Genomic DNA, 27,775 nt, shown 5'->3' on the forward strand with positions numbered 1-27,775 from the left:
CATATAATTCAACTACTTCTAGATAAGACTTTAATGGGTTTTGTTTCATCTCCTGATGCAAGTTTTAATTTCCCAATTTTCCTTTTCCAGTCTCTCTCTCTCTCTCTCTCTCTCTCTCTCTCTGTGTGTGTGTGTTTTTGTTTTCTTAAAGGTATACTTCAGCCAAATATCAAAATTACCCCATGATTTACATACCTTCAAGCAATTCAAGATACACATGTCCATCATCTTTCAGACGAACACATTTGGAGTTTTCAGGCAACAACTTCTGACTTTAATCTCCAAAAAGTGCATTGATCCTTTACAAAGGTAATCCACACAGCTCCAAGGGGTTAATAAATGTCTTTTGCAGGTAATTAATGTGATTTTGTAAGAAAATATCCATAACAAACTTTATAAACTTTAGTAACTAGCTTCCGGTAATGATGCCATCTTAGACTTACGGGATAGTTTTAGCATAGTGAGCGTTGGTAGCCATAAAAACGTTGCGCAGTGACTCGCGTGAGTCAAAGATGGCGTTGTTTTCCTAGTTATTATAGTTTATAAAGTTTAAAATCGATTAGCTTTAAAAGACCTTTAATAACCCCTTGAAGCCATATGGATTACTTCTGTGAAAGATGGGTGCACTTTTTTTGGGTTTCAAAGTCAGAAGTTGTTCCCTCATCCCTGTTTTCTACCATAATAAAAAGCTTGGAAGAGCAAGGACAGTCACTAAAATAACTCCAAATGTGTTCGTCTGAAATAAGATGTATTTATGTATCTCATTGCTTAAGGGTACATCATGTGGTAATTTTGATATTTGTCTAGAGTATAGCTTTAAAGGGGACAAATTTACAAGGCTTTTAAGATTTTAAATAAATATTTGGTGTCCCCAGAGTATGTAAAGTTTTAACTCACAATTTATTATAACATGTTAAAATTGCCACTTTGTAGGTGTAAGCATAAATGTGCAGTTTTTGGATGTGCAAATGAGATGATCTCTGCACTAAATGGCAGTGCTGTGGTTGGATAGTGCAGATTGAGGGGCGGTACTAACCCCTTCTGACATCATAAGGGGAGCCAAATTTCAATTACCTACTTTTTCACATGCTTGCAGAGAATGGTTTAACAAGTCACTGGACTGTTCTTTTTCACATTTTCTGGGTTGGTAGAAGCACCAGGGACCCAATTATCATGGCACTTAAACATGGAAAAAGTCAGATTTTCATGATATGTCCACTTTAAGAATGCTATCTAAAGCTGCATCTTTCTTCGTTTGTGTTTTAGATGGAAATAATGGAGCCTACTCATGTACGGGTGCCCAAATGTGCCAGTACCCTGGGTATTGCTGTTGAAGGGGGTGCCAACACCAGACAGCCTATGCCACGCATTGTGACCATACAGGTGTGTAAAAGCACTGGTTAAAGTCGAAAGCATAAACAAACGTAAAAAAGCTATTATCTTCGGATTAAGTTTCAGTATTACAGTAGATCTGTTGTAGACTTTAGTGAGCTTTCCACCTGCGCAGCATTTGCCACAACCTAATGTGGATATTAATAATAATAATACTTAATAATACTTAAACATAAAAAACAGCAATGCATGTATCATGCACAGAGAAGCCAATCCCATAATGCATTAAGACAAGTTGGATAAAAATATTTAATGAGGATTGTGGACAAGTTGAGAGAAATGTTGATATAGTTGAATTCCATATAGTACTCAAAGGTATACAAATTTCATTTTGTTTCCCAGAATGTGCTCCGTATCGTTACGCTTATTAGGATATTGTGTCATTGAATCACTTTCGAGGTTAAATTTAAGTCAATACATTTCAGCACTTTCATTTTGTACGAGTGCAGACAGCAAAGCAGCTCACTGGGTTTTTGAGGAAAGCTATATTATATGTTGATTTGACATTATAAAGCATTCAAATGCAGTCGAGAAGAAATTTCATGCAGCAATAAATATGAAATGGTAAAATAAAAAGAATTAAAGGCAAGAGTTACAATGGCTGTTTCGCAGAAAGAACCTTTATTTCTTAAATGAAAAGGGTAGCTAATGTTGCGTGAAGATCTTATATTATACCCGTCAAGGTGCGAGATACAGTTGTAACTTTAAAGGGAAATATGTGATTTGAAAAAGCTTTCAAAGCCGTTCTCTCGTTGATACATGAAGGTGTAGGTCAGTAAAGCCTTTACCTCAATCATGTTAAAATTACAACTTTGCATGAAAGTAATCTTGCAGCAAATGCTTTAGCATTAAATAGCTAGCTGTGCATGCCAGTAGTAAGTTTGTTTTTTCTTTTGACCTTCAGTCTAGCATCTGATGCCTAATAGAGCACATTTACATATTCAGGACTGAAGCTAAACTATTCAGATGATTTGTGTGTCCGTACTGAATGCTTTTATCTGTATTGTGTTTGCTCGACATAAAGGTGCGCGATTTTCCCTTTAGCATGAAGCTGTTTCACACCGAAATGTGCTTGCTTGCATATTTATACCCAGTGGGATCAAACTGCTTATAATATGCAGATAACCTTAGGGTATGTTTAATAAAAGAAGAGATCATATCTGATGAAGCATGGTGAAAGATTTCCGATATTGCTGACTAAAGACTGTGAGATGGCATTGCTGGGTGCTTCTTCTTTGTTGATTGACAGAGTATCCTTGAAATTTGCATAGAATGATAATTTCTGCGACCACAAACACAGTGATAATTATAAACCCATTGAAAAGGGCACCGAAGAACACAGCTTGTCATAAAGCCATCTGGACATGTTTCCTAATTAAAGATGCTGTTTTTATTTGAATGCCAGACGTGAAATGACCCTACAACCAGACAGGTATTACTGAAAAAGATGATCTTAAAACTTTTTATTGAGCCATGACGTCAATTCCAAATGTACTAGCGCTTCTGGTCTTCTGCATTATACGCAACGATAGCTACATTTAAATGCAATCCAATAATCCGTTAGAAATAGGATCAATGCCTCAATCGGACTGAAACCTCTTCATGTAAATACCTTCGATCTTGATGCAAATTAAATTTCGATTGGATGGCATGGTGTAAACATGAAATAATCTGATCAATGGGAAAAAATGTAATATGAATCTGAGTTTTTTCTCAGATTCAAAAATACCTTGTGCATAAGTAAAATATTGAATAAAAAAAAGGCTTCTATGCCATTAAAGTGAAAATACTGAACCTAAACATATAAGGCCTGATTAAAAATGCTTATTTACAAGAAAACATATCAGATGCACTTAGAGAGTTTCACATCTGAGCTCTTTATGTAACATTACTTTTTTAAACTCATTCCCTGACAGCTTTTTTCACAAAAGTTTCACAAAATGCCTTCCAGGAAAAATTTCTTCTATAAATGTATAAACATACAAATAAATCAAATGAAAGAACAAACTCTTTGCTTTCAAACAAACAAACAAGCAAAGTGGGGAAAAATGTTTCATCATTTGTTCTCTTTTATAACCTCTTAAATATGGGTAGGTTTCTTCAAAAATACAAACATTTTGAGCAAAAAGATGAAATAATTGCATTTTTGTAAAGGAATTTTGCTAGAGATAAAATTCAGAACTATGAACTAAAATTAATAAAATTAGTTTTTGCTTCAGTTTTTTATAAATTGGGTAATTACCATAAAAACTCGTCAGAAAAGCACCACTGGCAGGGAAATGTTTTCTCTTAAAGGAACACGGCCACATTTTGGGAATTAAGCTTATTCACAGTATCCCCCAGAGTAAGATAGGTCTATACATACCTTTTTCATCTCCGTGCGTGCTGTAACTCTGTCTAACGCAGCCCCCGCTAGCTTAGCTTAGCAGAAAGACTAGAAGTGAATGGCTCCAGCTAGCAAACTGTTCCCAATAAGTAACAAAATAACACAAACATTTTCCTATTTATGTGTTGTGATTTGTATAGTCACAGGGTGTACAAATAACAAGGTCATATGGGACACAGCCATCTTTAAACAGTATACATACTGGGAACTATATTTTCAGAAGGCGAAGCACTGCTATTGGGCGGAGTGATTTGCTCGCAGCACCCGAGAAGCCCCCTGGTGAGGAGCAGAGAGTTCGGTCAGAGTTGTGCAAATCACTCCGCCCAAGTAGCAGTGCTTCGTCTTCAGAGAATATAGTTCCCAGTATGTATCCTGTTAAAAGATGGCTGTGTCTCATATGACCTTGTTTTTGTACACGGTGTGACTATACAAATCACAACACACAAATAGGGAAATGTTTGCGTTATTTTGTCACTTATTGGGAGCAGTTTGCTAGCTGGAGCCATTCACTTCCAGTCTTTGTGCTAAGCTAAGCTAGCGGGGGCTGCATTAGACAGAGTTACACCATGCACGGAGATGAGAAAGGTATGTATGGACTTAACTAACTCTGGGGGATACGGTGAATAAGCTAAATTCCCAAAATGTGGGCATGTTCCTTAAAAGGGGACATTTCACAAGATTTTTTAAGATGTCAAAGAAATCTTTGGTGTCCCCAGATGTATGTGAAGTTTTAATTTATTATAACACGTTAAATCTCCCACTTTGTAGGTGTGAGCAAAAATGTGCCGTTTTTGTGTGTGTCCTTTAAAATGCAAATGAGCTGATCTCTTCACTAAATGCAGTGCTGTGGTTGGATAGTGCAGATAAAGGGGCAGTATTATCCCCTTCTGGCATCACTGGGGAGCCAAATTTTTTTCACATGCTTGCAGGGAATGGTTTACCAAAACTAAGTTACTGGGTTGATCTTTTTCACATTTTCTAGGTTGATAAAAGCACTGGAGACCCAATTATAGCACTTAAACATGGAAAAAGTCTGATATTCGTGATATTTAATCGATGAGATAATGCGTCAATGGTGGGGAAAGAGTTAATATTCAATCGGGATGAAATTGGGTGCATGTAACATACCCATTGTCAGTAAATTAAATAAAAACGCTATCAATCCGGCTTAAAATCACGTATAGCAACAAAAGTGTATTTTAGCTTGTATGTTAAGATAATGTTAATAAATGAGTTTGTCCTTGACTGTTCTTATAGACGTAACACGCATTCCTCAATTAAGTGAAATACCAGTAATCTACTGGTCTCTACTTGATGTCTCTGTGGGATCTCATATTTTGCCTGCTGCTGTAATGAACTGAATCCAACCTGACAGAAACACACGCCACTGTACTGTACAATGAAAGACATAGGTGTAACCATGGTTACAGTTCTTCTAAAGTCTTTTTAATCAGATATTCATTATGAGGGCATGCACAGTTTAATCTTAAATCAAATGCTAGCTAATGTAATGTATTGAGTTTAATAGAGCTAGCAAATTAGATCAGACTCCTGCAGGATTATCTATTGTATCAGGGCTTTTTTTTGGAACCATGACCTTCACCTTAATTTAACCAAACATGGTTAGTGCAGTACCTGACATGTTGTGTTTGTCTATCTAGACAGTTCACTCCAGGAAAAACATTGTACTAAAGCTGTCACTAGGACGGTACCCTTTAAAAGGATCCTATTTATTTACAGATATATTTACCTTTGAGATACTAATATGCACCCTTTAGGTACAAAGATGTACTTTAAAAAAAAGGCTACTCCCCCAGTGACATCTTTTGTACCTTTATTCTGACCGTGTAGAGGAGTTTGTTGTTTAGTAAGAGTCAGTAAGAGACCAGTCACCTTCTAGCTGGGAAAAAGATGACAACCAAAATGCTCATCTTGGTATCTTACTGCAATTTCCACCCTCCCACTCCCCCCCAGGCACTTTATCTCTATACTTTGGCAGAAGGACAGCTAATGACCTCTCGATATGAAGTGCCACATCGAGGAGAGCAAGTGGTCATTTTCACACCCAATTTCGCCCTTGTCTTTTCTCTCGCACTTTTGATAGATGATATCTCTCTCAGAAAGTTTGAGAGCTACTTTCCTTGTTTACTCTCTCTCTCTCTCTCTCTCTCTCTCTCTCAGAAAGGGGGCTCTGCTCACATCTCTGGGCTGTTACGGGTGGGTCAGGTGATTTTGGAGGTGAACGGAGTGTCGCTCAGGGGCATGGAGCACCGGGACGCGACTCGGGTCATCGCAGAGGCCTTTAAGACCAAAGACAAAGATCACGTGGACTTCTTGATCGCAGAGTTCAACGCCGCACTGTAGAAGTCAACTTTGCATACCAGACGATGCTGCAGATACCCGGAGGGGACGAATGAGTCATGCTTGTCATATCTTTATCACAAACAGCTTTGAGTTCAAGAGCCAACAAACACCCACTTCACGTCTGCATTGTCGCTACAACAGCGACCGGTCAGACTGTCGTGCCTGGTTATGACTCTCACCGCACGTAAATACTGCAATATCTGCGCATGAAACTGGATGAATGTGATTGGACAAGATCTGGGGTCTTATCTGTCCCATTCACATACATTATATATCCAAAGCCACAGCATTTATCTACAGTCTCCTCTTGCCTCAAGGAACAATGGACAGCATTTAAAATGCAAATCTTGTGTTTTATGGTACTGTAGATTAACTATAAAACAAAGAAATTAGTCTTTAAACTGACTCAGACTGTTTATATAATCAACCATATCAAATCAAATTCAACAATATTAAGATACATAGAGTAAAAAGTTCATCCCGGGTTACAATGCGCAGCAAAACAAACCCTTATGTTACATAAAATAAATTTCTTACATTGTTTATATAACTAAGATGAGGTATAATGATATGTGCCTGGTAATGAGAGACGTTAATGCGTATCGCCATCTTTGTTTTGTTGTTTCTTGATACTGAAAGTCTTTACTATATATTCGGTTGTGATGAGAACTGAATTTAGAGAATTAGAGAACCAAATAGATGTTTCTACTTGAATATTTGACTACAGGATGAAAATATTTAAGGACAGACAGCGAGAGGAGCTGGATGCCTCTCATAGCCGCGTCCCTTCTCACAAAAACACATCAGTTGTTAATGTGTGCATATCTCACAGACAGGTTTTGGAGAGCTATTGTAGACAGGAGTATTTTTGGAATAGAGCAGATGTAAAATATAAAGGTTTACTTTTTATGCAAATGCACGGCTCTTGATTATGCAAGATACAGAGTTACTGTACATAGGTGAAATAATGTAAAGCTGTACATATTTTATTTATGTAACATATTTTGCACATACTGTTAATAAAATATTTATCTAAAACATACAATGTCCTTAAATCGAACCAAAAGTTCATTTAGAGTATAAGCTTTACAGTCCTAAAAATGGATCACCATCATTCTAATAGTTTCTCTCTTCAGTTTTTGCTTGTCATTTGTACATTGTCACTGTACTTTGCAATGTGTAATACATAGTACTGTAACTTTACACACAGGACTGGTGGTACTCATATGTAGACCAGCAGTGTACATTTAACACTGGTGATTTTGCTGTGCAGGACCTGCAGTATCATAGATTAATACCAGAGCAACACTATATAAACACGGTGCACAGTAGAGAGTATTTTGCCTGAAATATTTATGATTCCTTCCAAGATGGAACAGTGAATGAAATCAATGTTTAAAGACTGAAGATAAATATCTGTACATTTCTTGACAGAATAAATAGTAATATCAAAAACTCGATTGTAATTCTCTGGTTTTTGGGAAAGTGTTTTGGCGACCTCATGTGTTCTATTGAGGGATACACAGTATGACATTTTCTGCAATGCTTTTCAAAACACAAGACAAAACATACAGTATGTAACTTCTGTGGGTCTGTTTAGCCTTTGAAGTGCTATTTTTATTTATTTATTTGTCATTCTTTTCCCAGCTACAGAAATTATTGAAACAATTGGTTTTTATAGGCATTAACTACACTGTCAAAATACGAATAGTTTAAAAAGCTATTTATTTTTTTCTCTACCAATACACAACACAAACGTTTTCAATTTATAACCTCTGAGTTCAGAACAGATAAAATATGTAATATTTATGATATATACATTGCATACATTTGTATTCTTTGTGTAAATAAATAACATCACAACATAAAAGTAAAAATACACTCTAAAAACAAACGGTGCTAAATAGCAATAAAACTGGTTCTTGGCTCGTAATCATAGAGGAACCATTTTAAGTGCCATATAGCACAGATAAAGTACCTGTCTTGCACGGGTGTAGAACCATATGTGTTGCTATAATGGGGCTATATGACCCCCGTATGGTTCTTCATAGGTGCTATATAGAAAAAATACTAAAAATGGTTCCTCTATGATTAAGAGCCAAGAACCACTTTTAGCGCTATTTAGTACCATTTGTTTTTAGAGTATACTACATACTGCACAAGTCATTCAGTGCTAATTTTTACTAAAAATACAGTACATTTCACAGAAAAATATTTTACTGTAAAATATATGATACCAACTCTATGTAACTACTAACAAACCACTAAGATTAACAATGGACATTCAATATTAACATGATCACACACATCAGACCAGTGCGTGGCAGGTAAGAACTACTCTGAAACAAGTCACATTTAATTCTCCTAAATCACTTTTGCAAGGATGAAACAATAATGTGCACTGGGAATATTTAAATGATCTTCTGTTGAGCTACACATAAACATTTATTTATTTCGTATTACTAACAATCCACAATGATGCCTGAACGGGTCCTAAGGAGCCATTAAATAACCAGACATAAGTTGTCTCTGTATGTTTCATTTAGCTGACAAGTCTGATGTCACCCAGTGTTGATTCTAACTGTAACTGAGGCTAGTTAAGTACTTAACAATTAGACATTACTATAGTCTCAATAAGTAACAATGAACCTACTATTTTACGCAGAGATGTAATGTATAGGTTGTGATGTGTTTGTGAGGTGAAGTGTGACAGCAATCTGTAAGGATTACGAGAAAGACCATAATGTCACCAGATTCTAAAAGAGAGAGAGAGAGAGAGAGAGAGAGAGAGAGAGAGAGAGAGAGAGAGAGCAAAATGTTTGTTTGTTAGCAAAATGAATACACCAACAAGGAGTATATTTACTGAAGGTCAGTACTGAAAAGAGCTAACCTTACTCCTTGTTTTCCTCACTTATCCTCTGCAGGAAGTTGGTCCTCAGGGGCCGCATTGGGGTCCAGGAAGTCCGGGTGCTGCAGATGTTTCAGGTATTTAACGGGTATGATGGTGTGGGTGGAGCCTGTCAAAATAATTAGTCAACATGACTTGATATGCCCCTCCCAACTAGGCAAATTCATAAAACATTATAAAGAAAGAATGGATTGATTTTGTAATAAAAAAAGAGAGTCATAGCATTGTACATAAAGGATGCTTCAGCAACAAAACTCACCAATCAGAGCCTCCCATTTGCCGTTGGCCTGTGTGACCTCATAGACGCAGCGCATCTCACTGTAGGTCATGCCTCCGATGATAAAGACAATGATCCGTGGGCCGTTGCGTATCTCTCCTGGGCTCTTGTTTTTATGCCAGTTACCATATCGGGCACTGAACACAGAGAACAACTGTATTGTCACTGGAGATTTAAAGAGTAACTAAACCCTATAGCAACTTTTTTTAGTTCATGATCTGTAAGAATGGGGCTTTATTGGTGCTGATCATTGATTTGAGTAACTTTTTTGACATTTGGGTATAAAGTGTTTCAATGCTACAACATAATGGTGTAAAAACGTCTGAGTGCTGCCCTCTTCAGGTTGAACAGTGGCTATTGCAGTTTAATTTTCCTGGATGTTGCGGACTGCGTGATGGAAGCAGTATGATCCCATGTAAGCAGGTTCAAGCTCACCACGCCCTTGATATGATCTCACCACACACTTGGTACGGGCTCAGGTCGTCCCCTCTATCTCCGTTGGGGTTAGCCCACTTTTTTGCATTTTTCAAATATTGCCAGTGGGTGGAGTCAGGCTTTGAGCAGGGGTTTAGTTACTCTTTAAATAAACAGATAGAATGTTGCATACTGAATACAAGCCCGGTGAAAAAAGTACACTTCCATAATCTACTTAAAGTTATCATTTAAACTATCATTTAAAGATAATTTAAACTTGGGAACAACAAGTATGTAGACTGTACGATGATGACACAGAGGCTTTGATGGCTGCGTAACACGTTAGTGCAACGTCACCAGCATTCGCTAGTGGTAAACAAAAACCTGTACACAGGTCGTGGCAGCAAACACACTGTGTGTTGATCTTGCTGAATTTCTGACACTGTCAGAAAACTATTGTAAGCTATCTTTGGACGCAAGACCGGGAAAACTGGCGTATTTGAACCTCTCACTGTGCGACGTAGGACCACCACAAAGAGGCACGATCATAGAAATCTTGACGATTGTTTCACAATGGAGATCTTTCGTCTGGGACAGCCAAAAATCATGCATTGTATCCCAGGCTTAAGTGTACTTATCTGTGCTATTTTGACCATGAATATGAATTAAAATGTGCTAAAAAATTTATTTAGGTACCACTTGTATTAAATTTGAACCTATCTTTGTATAAAAAAAAATTCAATAGAGAGATAGTATGTTAAAAGCACATTTCAGTTCATATTCATGGTGTCTCAAAATAGCACAGATAAGTACACTTCGATGTTCTTTAGTAGTAAATATTTTTTGTATATTATGTACAAAATAAGTGCACTTTAAGTACGATATGAGAGTGTACTACTTTTTCACCTGGGCACATTGGTGTAGATGTCTATACTGTAGGTCCTACCTGGTAGCTGTGGTTGTTTTAGAGGAAGCCGTGCGTGTGGAGATGTAAGGGTACTGTTTTGGGTCCAGTTTGTCTTCAATGGCGTCCTCATAATGTCACAAAATAAAGATTTAACATTAAACTATCTAAAGTGAGATGCAGGCTCCAAGATAAAAGTCTTTGTACTGCTCACCTCTATGATGTCTTTAACCAGAGGAGTCCATCTGGACAGCTGATACGTTTGCTCACTGATTCTTTCCTTGCGGTCAGCTTTCTTGCCCTTACGCGTGGTTACTTGCTGTGGATTGATATTTAAGAGAGAAACTGTGGTGTTTATATAATGCTGTACAGTAGTCATGTTGTTCTAATGTAGACTATTTCAGGTCTTAAAGGTACAGCATGTCTCCAAATACATCTTCCATGAAACACAAAAGGTGAATTTTTGAATAAATCCCTGTTTATTCTCTTCACATAAATAAATGAGGACTGAGCAATAGTGGTGTCCATTGACTTCTTTTTCGAGTGTGCACGATGCGATACTCATCACAACATGCATTTAGCCCGTCATGTGTGTGTCTCGTCTTGTCAAAATAAGTGCTTTGTCAGATACTTGCTTAATCTCATGTGTAATTAGAGTTTAGTGTTAACTCTTTCCCAGCCATTGACGAGTTAACTCCTAAATTAAGAGAAAACACTGACCAATGATGAGTATTTCCGACTTTCCGCAATACCGCTATTACACTTTAGCAACTTATAACACCCGAAGTATCACCCTAGGGCAAACAGCTATATGTCCATGTAAGTTTTGAGGATCGCTCTGCATCTGATCTCTATTAAAATCCCTTAAAAAATTGAATTATCTCAGCTTTTTGCTCAAAATTTGGTGTTTTTGATGAAACCTACCCATATTTGAAAAGTGATGTAGAGAGAACTTATGGAGGTAGGATAAAAGTTTTTTTTTGTTTGAAAGCAGGGGGTTTGTTCTTTGATTTGATATATTGTATGTTTATATAATTTAAGAAAAACATTTTCTGGAAGGCCTTAAACTTTTGTGAAAATCACGAGAAATGCTGGTGCTTGCGACTTTTAAAAAAAACGCTGGCAGGGAAAGAGTCAAGTGAGTTTCTTGCAATTATTTTGTGAACGTGAGTGTCTTCATCATATATTTTTAACACGTGTGCAGCATGTATTTTCAAAAGACGCATGATGCACATGGTTAACATGATGCAATAAACACACATTTTGAATTTGCGCCCTTCAGAAGAGAAGTCACCGGCCCCCACTGCTGGGCAGTCAAGCTTAAAAAATGCTGGTCAAAATATTTTGAAAATGGTTTATACGTATTTTACAACATGGCTAATTCGTATGAATTTATACAAAGTGAATAGTACAAAAATGTAAGTTTATTAGGAAAAAAACTATATTGAAAGTCCAACCCTGACCCCGCAGCTAACATAAACGTCACGAGGTGAAAGTAAATCATACAAAAGTGTACAAATGTAGGCGTGCAAATTAATACGAATACATTACCTTATAAAACGCATACAAATTGCCACAAGATTGTTTATATTCCAAGTCTTTTAGAGTCATATGATAACTTTTTCTGAAGGAATCATATGCTTTATCAACTATTTTCATGACACTTTTTGCCCTTATTGCCTGTATAAATCAAATGACTTCGTTATTGCAAGAAAACAAATGTTTTGTAGTTCCAAGAATAAAGAATAAAACAAAATTACATGTGGTTTGAGATAATACATTGAATACATTAAAAGAAGAAACTGAAAGTGAATAATTGTCATTAATGATAGATTTATGGCAGAAATCTTATATAGCATGTAGTTCACCCCAAGTTGGTCTTTAAAGAATTTCTCACCCCAAAATGTACATTCTTTCATTATTTACTCAACCTCATGTAATTCCAAACCTGTATGACTGTATGAGGATATCTTGAAGAACATTGGTAACCATGCAACACTGGCCCCTATTGACATCTGTTGTATGGACACAAAACCACTGAGACATTTCTCAAAATATCATCTTTTGTGTTCCACAGAAGAAAGGGTGAACAAAATGAGAGTGAATAAATGATGACAGGCTTTTTATTTTAGGGTGAACTATCCATTTAAAGCCGTTCTGCTGCAGAAAGTGAGAGAATGGAGGAAAATATGTTTAGTGTTTACGGAACCGTTTGAAAGGAATCGCTCACCTCGGAGACGATGGGAATCCCCATATGGGCCATATTAGAGATGATATCACTGTCCTCTGGAGGGATCTGTGCATGCTGAAGAAGCTTACAGAGATTCTCTTCCGACACACCTGTTAGACACACATAGACAGAGATAGAGTAATTATACATAATTTCACACAATTATACGCTTTGAATGGGCTCTAAAACCATATTATGACAGTTTTGCTTACTGCTATGTGATATTATTAAAGTGTTTAATGACTGAATATATCAAACATTACACCACCACACACTATAAGTCAGTTAAATAATCCAAAACAATTTCAATTTACTGTAAGGTCTCCAAACCATTTTTAAGAAAGATGTAAAGCAGGATGATACGAATTTTGTCCATTATGGTGATATTGGCGTCAAGTAGGATGGGAACGATAGCTCTCATCGGGTCTTTGATCTTCTCACCCTCTGCGTCTGTGCCCATGGCAAGATCCTACGGTATATCACAGCAGACGGACACTCTTAATACAGTCATGTGACAGTTAGAGTACATTGACCAATCAAAGATGAGCTTTACCTGTTCCACACGGCAAAGTTTGTCCACTGTGCCCTGGTAATGCTTCATACAGTCTTCAGCTAAGTGCAGGTGAGTGGAATACTGCAGTGAAAATAATATACATGAGAATTACTATACATGTCTGCTAATGCAAAAATAAGCGCAGAAGTGTATTAAACAGCATGTATACTGTAGTAAAGCATGACCAATTACTTAAAGGGTACTCGACTATTAAGATTTGTATGCTTTAATACTTTATATTCGGCTTCTACTATTAAAATCCATTGATAGAAACAGATTAAATGATTTCTTTACTTCAAAAAATCCCTACATATACTCATTTTAAACTGTGGAGGCCACTATTATGTTTCGTTAATTGTGCATTTTGGATCGATGACGTGTAATAGTTGTGCTACAGTTTACTATATTAAATAGTATGGTATCTACTATAGTTTTTCATGTAAGGATGTTTTACTCCCCACCTTCTTACCTTCTTTCATTTGTATGTTTTCTGTATTGTTCATCCCTTATGTTTCTCTCTGGTTCATATTGAAAAGGCTGAATAGGTGTTAATTTTGTATTTTTAATGTCATGCAGGTGTCAAGACCACATACCGCCACCTACTGTCTGTGTTCATTTATAACTCTCATCCTCTGTTTCACATCATTTTACAACCACATTGCAGTACAAGCTTTACAGACAGCTTAAAGAGGTATCACAGATATCTTAATTAAATTGAATGAATATAAAACAAGTCCATAATCTAAGTACCTTGCTTAACTCCTTCTGGTACTGTGGCATCTTTTTAAGCATTTGGGAGAGCTCTTTCATAGTGGTCTGTAGGATATAAAAATAAATAGTTAGTTACTGAAGAAGTCAAGTAGCAATTCAGGCAGAGATATTTCAGACACCTTCTCTCCTGTGCTCATCTTTTTGCTTGCGGAGAAATCCTTGAGCGATTTAGTCACAGCCCTGAGAGGCAGAAATGGGGTTATTATAATGTTTTGCATAATGTATTTCTAAATATAGTTTTGTTTCTTTTTATATTGTGTTTTTCCAATTTCATTAGTTTATGTTTTAATTAGGGATGTCCCGATCCGATCACGTGATCGGAAATCGGCCCCGATCACGTGGTTTCAGACTCGATCGGAATCGGACGTTACCTCCCGATCAGGACTCGGATACATATGCAGGGTTTAAAATCCATTAAGTTCTCGCGCTGCTCCGCGCCAGTGTACGCGCTGCGCTGGTGCGAGTGAACTGAAGAGAATAGGCTTGTTCGACTTCATCCGGCTGCCGGTTCTTGTGGTGCTGCATGACGTCAAAGTTCCGCGAGAACGATTTAAAAGCAAACTCCTCCGTATGATTTCGCGGATCACTCCCGCGGTAGTTTGACGTCACCCGGCTGTCGATTGTTGCGGCGCCGCATGAAGTCGAACAAGCCTATTGATGTGCTTTCATTCATAGGCTTCACACTCGTGCGTGCAAGGAACCCACGACAAAACCGCGTTTTTACCGCTCATTTAAACGACGCGTTGATCGTTATTGTCAACATGTGCTCAGACGCAGTTCCGCGTCTCACTCAGAACCTCAAGAACGCGCATTCGCGCAGGATCATTTGACATTACTGTAGAGATGAGAGAGAGAGAGAGAGAGAGAGAGAGAGAGAGAGAGAGAGAGAGAGAGAAAGAGAGGTAAGAATGGTGCCCATGTCGAAAAAACTTAATAGAAGTCTAGAAACAAAGTATTAAAGTATGTATAGCCATGTCACTCATCTCATTACAAAATGTTAACTAGATAACTGGATACAACTGATTGTATAGTTTAATAAAATAATGTATTTTGATTATACAAATGAATCACGACCTAACTATAGGTATTTTATAACTAACTGCTGACCAGCTTAGGGAATCTATGGCTAATTTATAAGACATATTGCTGAATCAGTATGTTGTTTTTCTTGTTAATTGAGTCTTTTTGGGTAGTCTATCTTATGCCTAGAATGAGTCAAGGAGGTTAAGTCTTATAACTTCATTCAAAGTTTGATCAATTGTGCATAATGACATGTGCACCAAATGCATATAGGGTGTCAGACTCATAGATTTGCATTATTTAAAGTTCAGGTTTTAAAGTTTGGGTCAACATGTGGCACAGCTTTAAAACTGAAACTTATAAAATCCTATCAGAGATACAAAATGTCATTGAAACACACCCAGTGGCTTTGCTGTCATCAGGATTAAACATGTTACCCCTCGAACCCTCCCTCCAAACAGAGCCTCCCCACAAAACAAACCCCAATTTAACCCCTGAACATATATAGTATATATTCATTATTTTTTAACACATCTGTAGTTATGCGCTGGCACAGAGTTAGACTCTTTTGACTCTACACAGAAACAGCAATGTGTGCGGCATGACATAAGGAACATCCTGGACTGGTTCTGTTTTTTCGCTCTTCTTTATTCTTTTTTTTTATGTATTATAGAAGTATCGGATCGGGACTCGGTATCGGCAGATACTCAAAATCAAATGACTTGGACTCGGACTCGAGGGCAAAAAAACCTGATCGGGACATCCCTAGTTTTAATTGTTTTAATTTCTATTATCTTTATATTGTATTTCTGCTCATTATCTTATATTTGTCTTATAGACTTACGTGGACACCTCTGCAATGTGCTTATGTCTCAGGGTCATCCACAGGTCATCATCTTCATCCAAAAGGACCTCTTTCATACGAGTGTCACCCATTCCACTGGTCTCATACCTGACCAAAACACACACACACACACACCATCAATAACACTTACTAACTACTAACTACATGTACAGTGTAAATTTATAAAAGGTAGAAATAGTAACATCACAACAACCGAAGGTCAGTTCATATGATCTGAGAAAATAGTAAACGTCAAGATATTACAAACTGCTGGAGATAAGTTATTACTGGTAAACGTCATTCTCAATGGGCAGCAGGTCATAGGCCATGGCTTGAAATGTGAGCTCATGCAGAAGTGGTGAGACGGGGTCAAAACCTCGATCCAGAATCAATAACTGGGAGCGAGCTTTATCCGGTCCCTATGAAAGAGAGAAAGTGAAGGTGAAACAGAGAGAGAGACAAAGATGGAGCACAAAACAGTACACAAAGAATTAAAGTTAGACAGTGAGACATTAAGGTCACCGGTGCCAGGCTGAGGCAGTTTATTTTTATCTGAGACAAAATATTGTGCCATAAACTCAGACACACCTCTCCTAAAGTAGGGTCATCCGCTTTATAACCGTCCAGTTTATCTTGTAGCATCTGGGCCAAGATGGCGTTGTCTTTGTAATCTCTGAAATACACATTAGCAGATAGTAAATCATTTTAACATTTGAAAACTCCTACTGAGGTCACTGTGGAGTCACAAACACATAACTGATCACTGATATGCAAATATCTGAAGAGACAATTGTGCATTGTGGTTTCCTACTGTAGTGTTTATCTACAGATTGCTGTTTATGAAAGTCACATTACAGTAATGCATAAAAATTGCCGCTTTGATCATTTTTTCAAATTTTACTTGAGAGAAAACTCCACCAAGCCCTCTCAGATGACACATGTACATATGTACTGTAAGGAAGTGTGTACATATGTACATGTGTGTCAGGCGAATATTTCTGTTAAAAATATGTTTTGTAAACCGCTTAAACACCCTCCAACGTCTTTTGAGTGTTTAAAACTAATATTGTCTTGGACTGTAAGGAATGTATGATATTGACACAAATTGCTGTCGGGTTACGCTGTAAAGTATAAAACGTACTTCGTTATCACATCGAATTATTACATATGTGAAACGCACACTTGCGGACCATTTTAAACAATAAACTGACACAAAAACATTAATTAGTATCATTTCACATACAACAACGTTGGAATGGTCCTCTTTCTCCACATTTGTAAACACTGGAGCGGTTGTTTCGCATACATCACGACGTGATTATGTTATACATAAGGTCACGCTGACGCGTTACACAGCTAGTGCAAAACGAAAAGTTGTGCTTTAAAAGTATGTTTTTTTGCGAAAAGTATTATCCTTGTGCTAGATAAGACCCTTATACTTTGTTTGGGATCATTTAGAGCCATTTGAAGCTGCAATGAAACTGCAATTTTAAACTGCATTGAAACTGTGAACTGTTGAGGTCCACTAAAGTCCACATTATGAAAAAAAATCTTGGAATGTTTTCCATAAAAAAATTAATTTCTTCTCGACTGAACAAAGTAAGACATAAACATCTTGAATACCATGGGGGTGAGTAAATTATAAGATTTTTTTAAGAAAGTGGACTTTTCTTTTAAAATGGTAAGCTAGGGGGCATGCACACCAAAGCTTTTAAACGCGACTGAAAATACCCGGCAGACGCTGACTGCGCCCTTTTTCTGCCGACTGCCAGCCCAGTCAACACGTGAGATCACACGAGATCACAGTGAATTCACACCATTCTCATACCGTGATAATTCACAGTGTGAGCTATATGTGAGCTCATGTGACTTTAAAATGTTGAGCAGGTTAAAAGGAAGCCATACAACACAAGTAGGGCATTCTACTTCCTATATCTCACTAGGAAAAGGTGGATACAGCAGGATCACAGTGACGTCACACCATTCTCATTCTGTGATAATCACAGTGTGAGCTATATGTGAGCTCATTGTGAATTCAGAATTTTGAGTTCCGGGTATGAGTGCACAATGAGTTACCATGATGAGCACACTTTTAGTGTACCATAACCTCACATCGTGACTATTGTATGATGAGTCACAATGTGAAGTCACGTTACACTCACTGTGTGCTCATATAGTCAGTCACAATTTTAGGGGAACAGCACACTCTTACCTATAATTTCTAAGAAATATTATAGGAATGATCATAGGATCAAATTTATGACACTTTCTACACAGCATTTTATATAGCCATATGGTGTGTAATGTATATACAGTACCATATAAAATGTCAACAACAACGTAATGGCATCAAGAAGCCTAAATAAAGGTTTTAGAAAGCTTACACAGATTGGAGGTAAACGTGACCAGGATTCACAGATTTGTTTTATTCAAGCATTGTGGCCTAGTGGTTAGAGAGTCAGACTTGTGTGTGTAACCCAGAGGTTGGTGGTTCGATTCCCACATCTGGCAGGAAGTGATTGATTGTTGGGGTGTTGCAGCGATAGCTGCCGTATGTGGGTTTGTGTTTGTTAATGACTTGCAGTGGATGGCTTCACTACTTAGTGGAGGGGTTAAATGCAGAGACAATCATGTCTCTTTAACTTTTTTATTGTCTGTACATTATTTGCAATTAAATGCTGACGTCTCTGCGACATGTTTCCGATTAGCAAACACTGGAAAATTAGTTATCTGAGCGACACCTGGTACTTTTCATATCATGTGCTTTATGGGTAGTAGGAACTCCCAGTGAGTGTGCAGTGACCTCATATGGTGACCTTAATATATGAGCAATCCGTGAGTGCGCTGTGTGGTTACAATTTTAGCTCACTGTGACGCATACATTATGACAGCATTTTGAGGATCTTGTAAGCTCATGGTGACTTCACTGAGAGATCAAAGTGTTGACTGGGAGCTTTCATCAGCTGAGCGCTTTGGTTTCTGTGATACTTTTGCTGTTATCAGTCGTTTAAAGATGCGGCAGTTGGTTGTTGTGATATTTGTCCGGCCCCTCCTCCACTGTGATTGGAGGGCCGTATGAGAACTAAAATTGACGAGCTGAGCTTTTCACCTAAAGCTGAATATGGCTTTCAGTGCGAAAAAATGCCAGCTGCTGCTTTTTTGAAAAACACCGCTCTTCTATTGGAAACAATTGAAAACATACGCCGGCCTAAAATCTTTGGTGTGCACGCCCCCTTACCTGGTTTCCTTATTTTTGAGTTAACTAATATTTTTAAGTTGAATTAACTCAAAATTTTAAGGCAACCAGGTAACTTACATTTTTAAGTTGAACCAACAAATCTTTTTTTAACAGCATGAGAATGAAAGGGGTCTTACCCTCTGTATCTAACAGCAGGGTACTCCTTCAGTGTAGAGCAGAGGGTGGCTATCTGTTCGGCTAAACGCTCCAACACCTGGTTCTTCACATCTGCTTTAAACGGACTGTAGAAGTCCTGGAAGGCATCTGGTCGGTCCACTGAGAACACCTAACATGAGAACAGCAAAGCAAGACTTATTATACAGTGTTTATGATTCACAAATCTTAATGAATTTGTTTAGTCATCAAAGACAACTATGCATTGAAAAATGGGAAACAGAAGTCACCTTTAAAGCAAGTATTGAGACTTGGGGAAAGGACGGTAAATGCATATGCTTTACTGTAGCTGTATCAAGATGGAAAACCCCAAAAGATTATGGTGGTCAAAGTTATCTTTATCAGATAAATTCTTTATATTCTCTTAAATGACATATATAGACATGTGTGACAGTAGTCCAAAGTCCAGCACCACATAACTGTACAGTATGTTACTGTAAACATCAAAATCCATTTTGGCTGTATCACACAGTATTTTAGGCTGGACAGCAGACGCTGGAAATGTGTCACGTCACATCTGGTTAAGACATGGGGCCCTATCTTGCACCCAGCGCAATTGACTTTGTCAGTGACGCATGTATCATTCGTATTTTGCACCGGCGCACAGCGGGTTTTTCCCGACACATACGCACGTCGGCAAACTAGGGAATGAACTTGAGCTCCCTGGGCGGTTCAGCGCAAAAAAGGAGGCGTGTTCCGGCGCAAACCATCCCTGATGCTATTTTGCAGTTTCAAAAAACAATTGTGCCACTGACCAGAAAAAAATAGTCTAAAGTCAGTTTATTTGACGTTACGCCCAAACCACACCTATGAATAATGAACCTACTTCAGACCAACCCCTTATTGATTTGCGACTGGCGCAAGAGTTATTTCTCCCGCTGGGAAAATAGCAACAGCACCCAAGATCCGCCCACAAAGTCACTTGCGCTTCGCACTTGCGTTTCAGATTGTTAAAATAGGGCCCATGGACAGTTCATGTAATGAAGCAGTACACAGATCTCAGTAAACGTAACACAGCGTAAAAGGCTGCTATCCCATAAACCTCTTTCACAATAGTGATTCATCAATAGTTTTTTCTCCCCTTATGTCCTGTGTTCAGTACACTGTGCATGTCTGGCATGCACACTAACATGATATGCAGTTTAATCTATAATCCATATCAGTGTTGTAGGCCCATCCAACACACTAGTCTGAACAAATAACTGCCCCATCTGTGACATAAACATAACCCAGTCAATAACAAATCCAGGTCATCTCTCATTGGCTGCCTGGTGACTCCTTGATGAGACATTAACCAATAGGAAGTAGGATTAAGATTGCAAAAGGGAGGGCTGAAGCAGGATTAATTATAGAGGATTGAAGGCACAGTGAGGTCCTGACCAAAGCTTCTCTCGAATTTTCCATCATGATACAACTAAAGCTCATGCATTCACCCACCCATCCCCCATATCTCAATACTTCATTCTAAGCATAAACCCCCTCCAACTGTCCCAGGTCCAGAGAGGTCAAATAGTCCAGACTCTTACCTGTGACTCATAGGGCAAAAAAGCGATGTTTATTTCAGTCAGTGTCTTTATGATTTTGGAGGCACGGGATTTACTTATTAAGTTGAACAAAGAGTCTGGGATTGCTGTGGAATCAAACATAAAAACAAACTGAGTAAGAAATACACAAATTTGTTAAAATACACACTCCTGGAGACCTAAATTAAACCCCTTACCATCTGTGAAGAAAACATGGGCCCCTCTGTATATAGGATTACGGGGGTCTCTGAAGTCATTGATGAGTCCCTCAACTGACTGTTGAAAATAAAGTCACACTGTATATAAAAAACATTATGTCATACCTAAAACATGTTGCTTATCATATAAAGGCTCAGACTAACTAACTAGATACCAACTTTGGTCACATTTAGGTCTTTCGCTGTGTCCGGAATCACGTAAATTCTATATAGCAGGCAATGTGTGGGTGCAGTATGAATACATTTCCGGACATAATGCATCCCCATGTTTTCATCATCATGTGACCTGTATGAACTGTAATCTACGATGTAATCAGAACAACCACAAATACACATTCAATCATGAGGATTATATTTCTTGGTACTTAAAGAGCTGCGCGGTTCATAGATGTACATGTTGGCTTGACAAATCCTATGATTATTATTATTAGTAGTAGTAGTATTATGATCCCCAAAATTTGCTTACAGAGGTATTAAGCCACACCCTAGCAACCAAATATGAGCACCCTAGAAACACAAAATTCAAACGGTTACATCTTCAAATCTGAATGTCTTGGCGACATGGGGGTTGGTTTATATCATTCATGCTGGCAAGTAGCATATGGAGTATCATCATTGGCCATTCCCTAGCAACCAAATACAGTACCATAGCAACTGAATAACAAAGCCTTATATCTCTGCATCAGAAAATCGTAGAGGCACCGGGGTTGGTGCGTTTTACTTGTGGCTTGGAGTATAATCACTATTGTATGCAAATTTTCTCCCTAGCAACCAAATACAGTACCTTAGCAATGGAATTAACATAGCCTTATATCTCTTCATCAGAACATCGTAGAAACACAGAGGTTGGACCGTTTTACTTGTGGCTTGGAGTATAATCACTAGTGGATGGAAATATTCTCCCTCGCAACCAAATACAGTACATCCAGCAACGGAATAAACTAAGCCTTATATCTCTGCATCTGAACATCGTAGAGACACCGGGGTTGGACCGTTTTACTTGTGGCTTGGATATAATAATTCCTTAATTAATTCCTTACATTTATATAGCGCTTTTCTCAGTACTCAAAGCACTTTACATATGAAAGGGATTCTCCTCAACCACCACCAATGTGCAGCATCCACCTGGATGATGCGACGGCAGCCATATTGCGCCAGAACGCTCACCACACACCAGCTTATTAGTGGAGAGGAGACAGAGTGATATAGCCAATTAGTATGAGGGATGATTAGTAGGACAATGGGCAAGTTTGGCCAGGATACCGGGGCACACCCCTACTCTTTTTCGAAGGACATCCTGGGATTTTTAATGACCACAGAGAGTCAGGACCTCGGTTTAACGTCTCATCCGAAGGACGGTGCTTTTTTGACAGTATAGTGTCCCCATCACTATACTGGGGTATTAGGACCCACACGGACCACAGGGTGAGCACCCCCTGCTGGTCTCACTAACACCACTACCAGCAGCAACCTGGTTTTTCCCAAGTGGTCTCCTATCCAAGTACTGACCAGGCTCAGCCCTGCTTAGCTTCAGTGGGCAAGCGGTCTTGGGCTACAGGGTGATATGGCTGCTGGCTACAATAATCACTAATGGATGCCAATTTACTCCCTGGCAAACAAATACAGTGCCCTAGCAACGGAAAAAACAAAGCCTATGTTAAATCATGCTACCTTCATGCTAAATCAAGCTGGCTTCATGCTAAATCATGCTTGCTTCATGCTAAATCATGCTAGCAGCCAGGTAGACTATTAAATTAAACTTCTGTCATACTTCTGTCAAACAGTATTAAACGTTCAGGCCAGGCTTTGTCAAGTCAACATAAAGTTTGTCCACACATTTTAGCATCTAGTAATATTCACTGTTTAAAATATGGTGGCTCCTCAGCTTGCGTGGCTCGCCTAAAAAATCTTGCTGTAAGTTGTAGGTCATACGGGTACTTTTCACTTACTGCTTTTCGATTACTATGAATTTAGACATACTCGCCTCACATAATGACTTTCGTCTACTGTATAGTATGGAAATTCAGACTCGGTGTTTTTTTCTTGTTAGTTTAAATTAGTGCTGGGCAAAGATTAATCGTAATTAATCGCATACAAAATAAAAGTGATTTTTTTGCATAATATATGCGTGTGTGCTGTGTGTAATTATTATGTATATATAAATATACACACATTCATGTATGTATTTAAGTAACATTTACATGTGTAGATATATTTATTTATATGTTTATATATTCTTTACGATATTATTAAAAATTTCTGAAATGAATATATGTATGTTTGTGTGGTTAAATATACATAATAATTGCACACAGTACACACACATATATTATACAAAAAAAAAAAACTTTTATTTTGTATGCTATTAGCACTAGTTTAAATTATGATTGACTTGGCAATAGTACTTCATAGTACATTATTCAACACTCTTTGAATCTTTAATAAAAAAATATGATTTTATAGGAAATTATTTATTTCAACTATAGCATTTCTATATTGTATATCATGGGTCAAAGCGCTAATTCTCATGGTGTGTATGCTGGGAAATGGCACAAACGCTTGTACATGTATATATATATATACAACAACAGAAAATATGTGAGTAGACAAAAAATAACCTCATCAGATGGAGTGAGGAGATATATTGCCTCCATGGTAGGAAGAGGCTCACGGTGCTTGGTTATGTCCTCAACAACTTGAGAAATACAGAGACAAGTTAAAACAATGTATAAAACGTGAACCAACTTAATATGTTACAGTAGCTATATGTAAGCAATAAAGTATGAGTGGCTGTGCTATATCGTGGAATAATTCATGGCTGAAGGGCAGTATTATTTGCTTTTGGTTGAGTTGAAAATGTTTACAATACAGCACTAGCCTTGAGTACTTTATTGCTTAAAAAAAGCAATAAAGTACCACACCATACAAATATTAAACAAAAAATGTTTTACATATGTTAAGCAAAGTGAATAGTGATACACAGAATCATTGGGTGCAGAGGTGTTTAATTGTAAATAAAACACAGCTATTGACCAATCAGAATCATGGACTGGAACTAACTGTTTTATAAAGTATATAATATTATGTGCATTTGTGTCTGCTGTGTTTGTACAGGAGCATAACTCACTTGTAATTCCCTCAGACATTATGTCAGTCATTTTACAGCATGATGAGACCATTCTCATGCTAAGCTTGTCAACCACCAAAACCTGAGAAAGAACAGCATTCATTATCTATAAATGCCTGGCGTAAAGTTCAGCATAGCTGTTTATAAGTATTTGTTGTGTGCTGAATGCTGGTGTGGTGCCCAACCTCTGGTCACTTACACCATCTTCAACCCATACAATGTTTAGATTTGACCCAACAATGGGTTAAAACAACCCAGGATAGGTTAAATTACAACACAATTACAATCCCTTTTTGACCCAACGCTGGGTTGAGAATAAACCAGTATTTTTAAGAATGTAGATTCTCATCATAATAAAAGCTGCACAGACTAAAAAACATTGGTGTTTTGACACTTTACAACACATCAGCAATTTTTTTATTAATATTAAACAGTATGCATAGGTGAGAATAATACCTTCCACTCTCCCTTCTTTTTCACCTTCCTAATGACATCGTTCATGACCTCTGAGGGATGAAAAACAATATTAAAAAACCACATAATAGAAAGATACAATACAGTATACACTCTGCAAAACTGTTTGCTAGTTTCACAGTCAGGTGGGTCTGCTTTGCTATTTTTAGAGATTTTTTTAGGAGCCGTCTGGGAGAAAGTTAAACTAGTCCAACTGAAACCATTTAAGACCAGCTAACAATTTTAGAGATTAACCAAGTCTGACACGTCAAGGTGAACTGCTCAGAAGTTTTTTAACCTTAATAAATGTGCAGGTAGTGTAGTTGGTTCTCTTTCTGTGTCGTACAAGGGTGTGAGAAAGGCACACATGAGTGATGGGAGCATGTCTAGCACACTCTAAATATATCTGAAAGGTGTGTTTAACAATGCATAATTATACATTTAAATAAACTTTATCACACACATACACAAATGGTCCAGTATGACAACTATACTTAATCCAGAGTTTGTTAGAGCCAACAGGCAGAGGTGAATCTGAATACATATGCATAAGAGCAGCATTATACAGAGACTACAGAAAAAGAAATTTGTTAAAGAACGAACCATCCTTAAACATGTTACAGGATATATCTACAATTTAGCAAATTGTCAAAAAGAAAAAAACCTACTGCCCAAATTTTTATGACATCAGAAATGAGGCTGCATAACTTTAAATGTAAGGTTATAGATATTTCTCTCTGGTGAGAGGGACACAGCAATCACAGGTCTAATCTCTTCTCAATCCTCTTACACTACCAGCCTCTCTATTTTTATTCTCCATCTCTCTCTGTCATTCCACCTCTTTATCATTCTTTTGTCTGTCTTGTCTTCTTGTTTCTGCAAATTTCAGTGTCTTTCTTCATACTGTGCATGTCACAGAATATGGAAGCACCTATAATCATATTACATTTACATTTATGCATTTTGCAGACGCTTTAATGCAAAGCGACTTACAGTGAATTAGAAGATAAACATTTTTATCAGTATTTGTGTACCAAAAATACTGACTTTTTGCGCTGCAAAAGCAATGTTATACCACCAAGCCCAGCTCTCTTAAATTTCTATTAAATCAAGAGATCCCAAATGCAATAGCTTACTGCTGTAATATAACACATTTCACAGCTATCATCTATGCTGGATCTGTCAGTTCTAACACTAAAAAGGTGTTGCTGATTTAAAATAAACTTGTGATGAACATCATGGGTACTATTGAAATTGTGGAACAACCAATCAACCTACAGTTTAAAAAGTAAGAATCACAATTGTTGTTGCTGACACCTCATGGGTTATGGTCCATATCAAATACTTTAAGTAAGGCTTTTGACACTTTGTAGAAAATCCATACAAATTATTATTTTAAATAATCATGCTCATGTATAGGCTCATAATGTGAAACGCACAAAAACATGACATGGCAGAGAGACATTTCTCACCAAATCTGCATCTTGATATGTTATGCTAGGATGTGTCAATATTAATGTCCCAATCCTACTCAGCCACGGATATGTACTGGCTCACACTTGCCAAAGTCACTCACACCTGATAATTGGTGGTGTTTTTCTCAGTATGTGATGCTTTAATCAACACCTGCACTATATATGTCAGTATAAACAATAGGAGAGAATGACACAAGACAGATGGGAAGAACTGAGGGTTTGATGTGATAACGGAGACTATTGCCAAAACGTGTTCATTTAAGAAATTTCAGAAAGGAATTTAACACACTAAAGTTACTTTTTGAGTTGCATTTCAAAAGGTAACTGGAAATGAACTAGGCAATAATTAATATTTCCATATACTGTATTACAAATGTCTAAAAAAAAAACTAAATTATATTTGCCAAAATTAAGAGGTACTTAAAAGTACGCTCATATGTCAGATAAAAACACACCAGTTGTATTGTCAACATTTTTTGAGGACAGTCCAGTCTATTTAAACAACAGCCCCTCATATTGCTCGAGACCCTTAATCCCAGTGGACTACACAGATTAGTGGGTGTATCTCCCAAATGCTTTGTTTGCTTTTACCAACAACAGAAACACGCATTTTGATTTAAATACATACTCCTGTACATGCATAATATTACGTCACCATCTGAGGTTTTTGCGCGAAAAACTGTTGACTGATCCTTACAAGATGTAAAATGTAATTTAGTGTTATGTATTTTAATTTTAATCAAAATAAAATTAATGACTGACTATATTTTGAGTATATGTAATCTGTATACATTTAAAAGATCCACGTAAAATAATAATAATATTAAAACAGAGCACCTACACGCGCAAGTAGTTCTATTCACGTTATGTTAAAATGTCAACAAATCAAAATTAGTCGTTTACACAGAGCAACTACAAATACATTAAACAACTTTTAACCACACGTTTCTTACTTTCTCCTACAATCGCCTTGAGTCCGAGAGATGCCATTCTGTATCCTGCTCTTTCTTTCTCCTCCTGGCCAACAATATGTGAGGCACGCCCTCAACAGTGTGTGCGCGCGCTTAGTGGGGCTGGGATGTGCTGCTTGCGTCGATTGTAATCCCGCAACACGCCCCCACAGGACCTGCTCTGTTAATCATGTTTGTTAACAAAATTAACGATATGTCTGTACAAACAAAGCCTTTATATTTTTTTAAACAATGCCTATTTTTTTTATTAAGAGACGTAAATTTACCCAGACCCAGATTTTACTGAAAATGCCATTGCTTTTTTATTGCATACACTTTTTCAGCATGAAAACAAATTAGTAGCGAAAGAATTTGTATCTTAAAATATATATATCATTTGTGCGACGATGGCATAGAATTAACTTAGAGGTAATAATGGAATAAAACCACTAGATGGCGACAAAAACCTTGCTTTCTCTGTGTTGCAAGAGACGCTAGACAACCTGATGCAAGTGTGGCCTCAGAAATGTAAATAAAAAATAGTAAAATTCTAG

At 37.5% G+C, this 27,775-nt stretch overlaps 2 protein-coding genes across 3 annotated transcripts in view; one reads left to right on the plus strand and one right to left on the minus strand.

Moving 5' to 3' along the window:
- Nucleotides 1-7,572, plus strand: part of whrnb (whirlin b) — an 87,849-nt gene extending 80,277 nt beyond the window's left edge. Inside the window, exons 11-12 of the mRNA XM_065250249.2 lie at nt 1,267-1,383; nt 5,960-7,572. Of these exons, the coding sequence (XP_065106321.1) occupies nt 1,267-1,383; nt 5,960-6,142 (300 nt within the window). The 3' untranslated portion in view covers nt 6,143-7,572. The remainder of the gene's footprint in view (nt 1-1,266; nt 1,384-5,959) is intronic.
- A 1,142-nt stretch (nt 7,573-8,714) lies between these two features.
- On the minus strand, nt 8,715-27,314 carry stxbp1b (syntaxin binding protein 1b). 2 transcript variants are annotated; one of them, XM_065250252.2, is made up of 20 exons: nt 27,225-27,314; nt 24,800-24,849; nt 24,344-24,425; nt 23,835-23,911; nt 21,196-21,274; nt 21,002-21,105; nt 19,439-19,587; nt 16,652-16,736; nt 16,352-16,482; nt 16,064-16,171; nt 14,319-14,379; nt 14,179-14,244; nt 13,429-13,509; nt 13,206-13,344; nt 12,876-12,985; nt 10,860-10,964; nt 10,688-10,773; nt 9,310-9,464; nt 9,038-9,159; nt 8,715-8,898 (listed from the first exon to the last, which is right to left on the minus strand). In XM_065250252.2, the coding sequence occupies exons 1-19, from the start codon at nt 27,259-27,261 to the stop codon at nt 9,050-9,052; spliced, it is 1,815 nt and encodes a 604-aa protein (XP_065106324.1). In that variant the 5' UTR covers nt 27,262-27,314; the 3' UTR covers nt 8,715-8,898; nt 9,038-9,049. The 2 variants fall into 2 exon arrangements, with proteins under 2 accessions (XP_065106324.1, XP_065106323.1); XM_065250251.2 differs by having other exon boundaries at nt 8,716-8,898; nt 9,033-9,159.
- Nucleotides 27,315-27,775: the final 461 nt, after the last annotated feature.

Source organism: Paramisgurnus dabryanus, chromosome 5, assembly GCF_030506205.2.
Source record: "Paramisgurnus dabryanus chromosome 5, PD_genome_1.1, whole genome shotgun sequence".
Classification (NCBI taxonomy): domain Eukaryota; kingdom Metazoa; phylum Chordata; class Actinopteri; order Cypriniformes; family Cobitidae; genus Paramisgurnus; species Paramisgurnus dabryanus.

What these genes read in the sequence shown, in the direction of transcription:
- stxbp1b (XM_065250252.2), bottom strand. Translation starts at nt 27,261, where the DNA reads ATGGCATCTCTCGGACTCAAGGCGATTGTAGGAGAAA. An exon ending in CCATGTTTTCTTCACAGATG is followed by an intron (nt 21,106 to 21,195) that starts GTAAGGGGTTTA and finishes TTGATTCCACAG; the next exon opens with CAATCCCAGACTCTTTGTTC. An exon ending in ATGACCCTACTTTAGGAGAG is followed by an intron (nt 16,483 to 16,651) that starts GTGTGTCTGAGT and finishes TCTCTTTCATAG; the next exon opens with GGACCGGATAAAGCTCGCTC.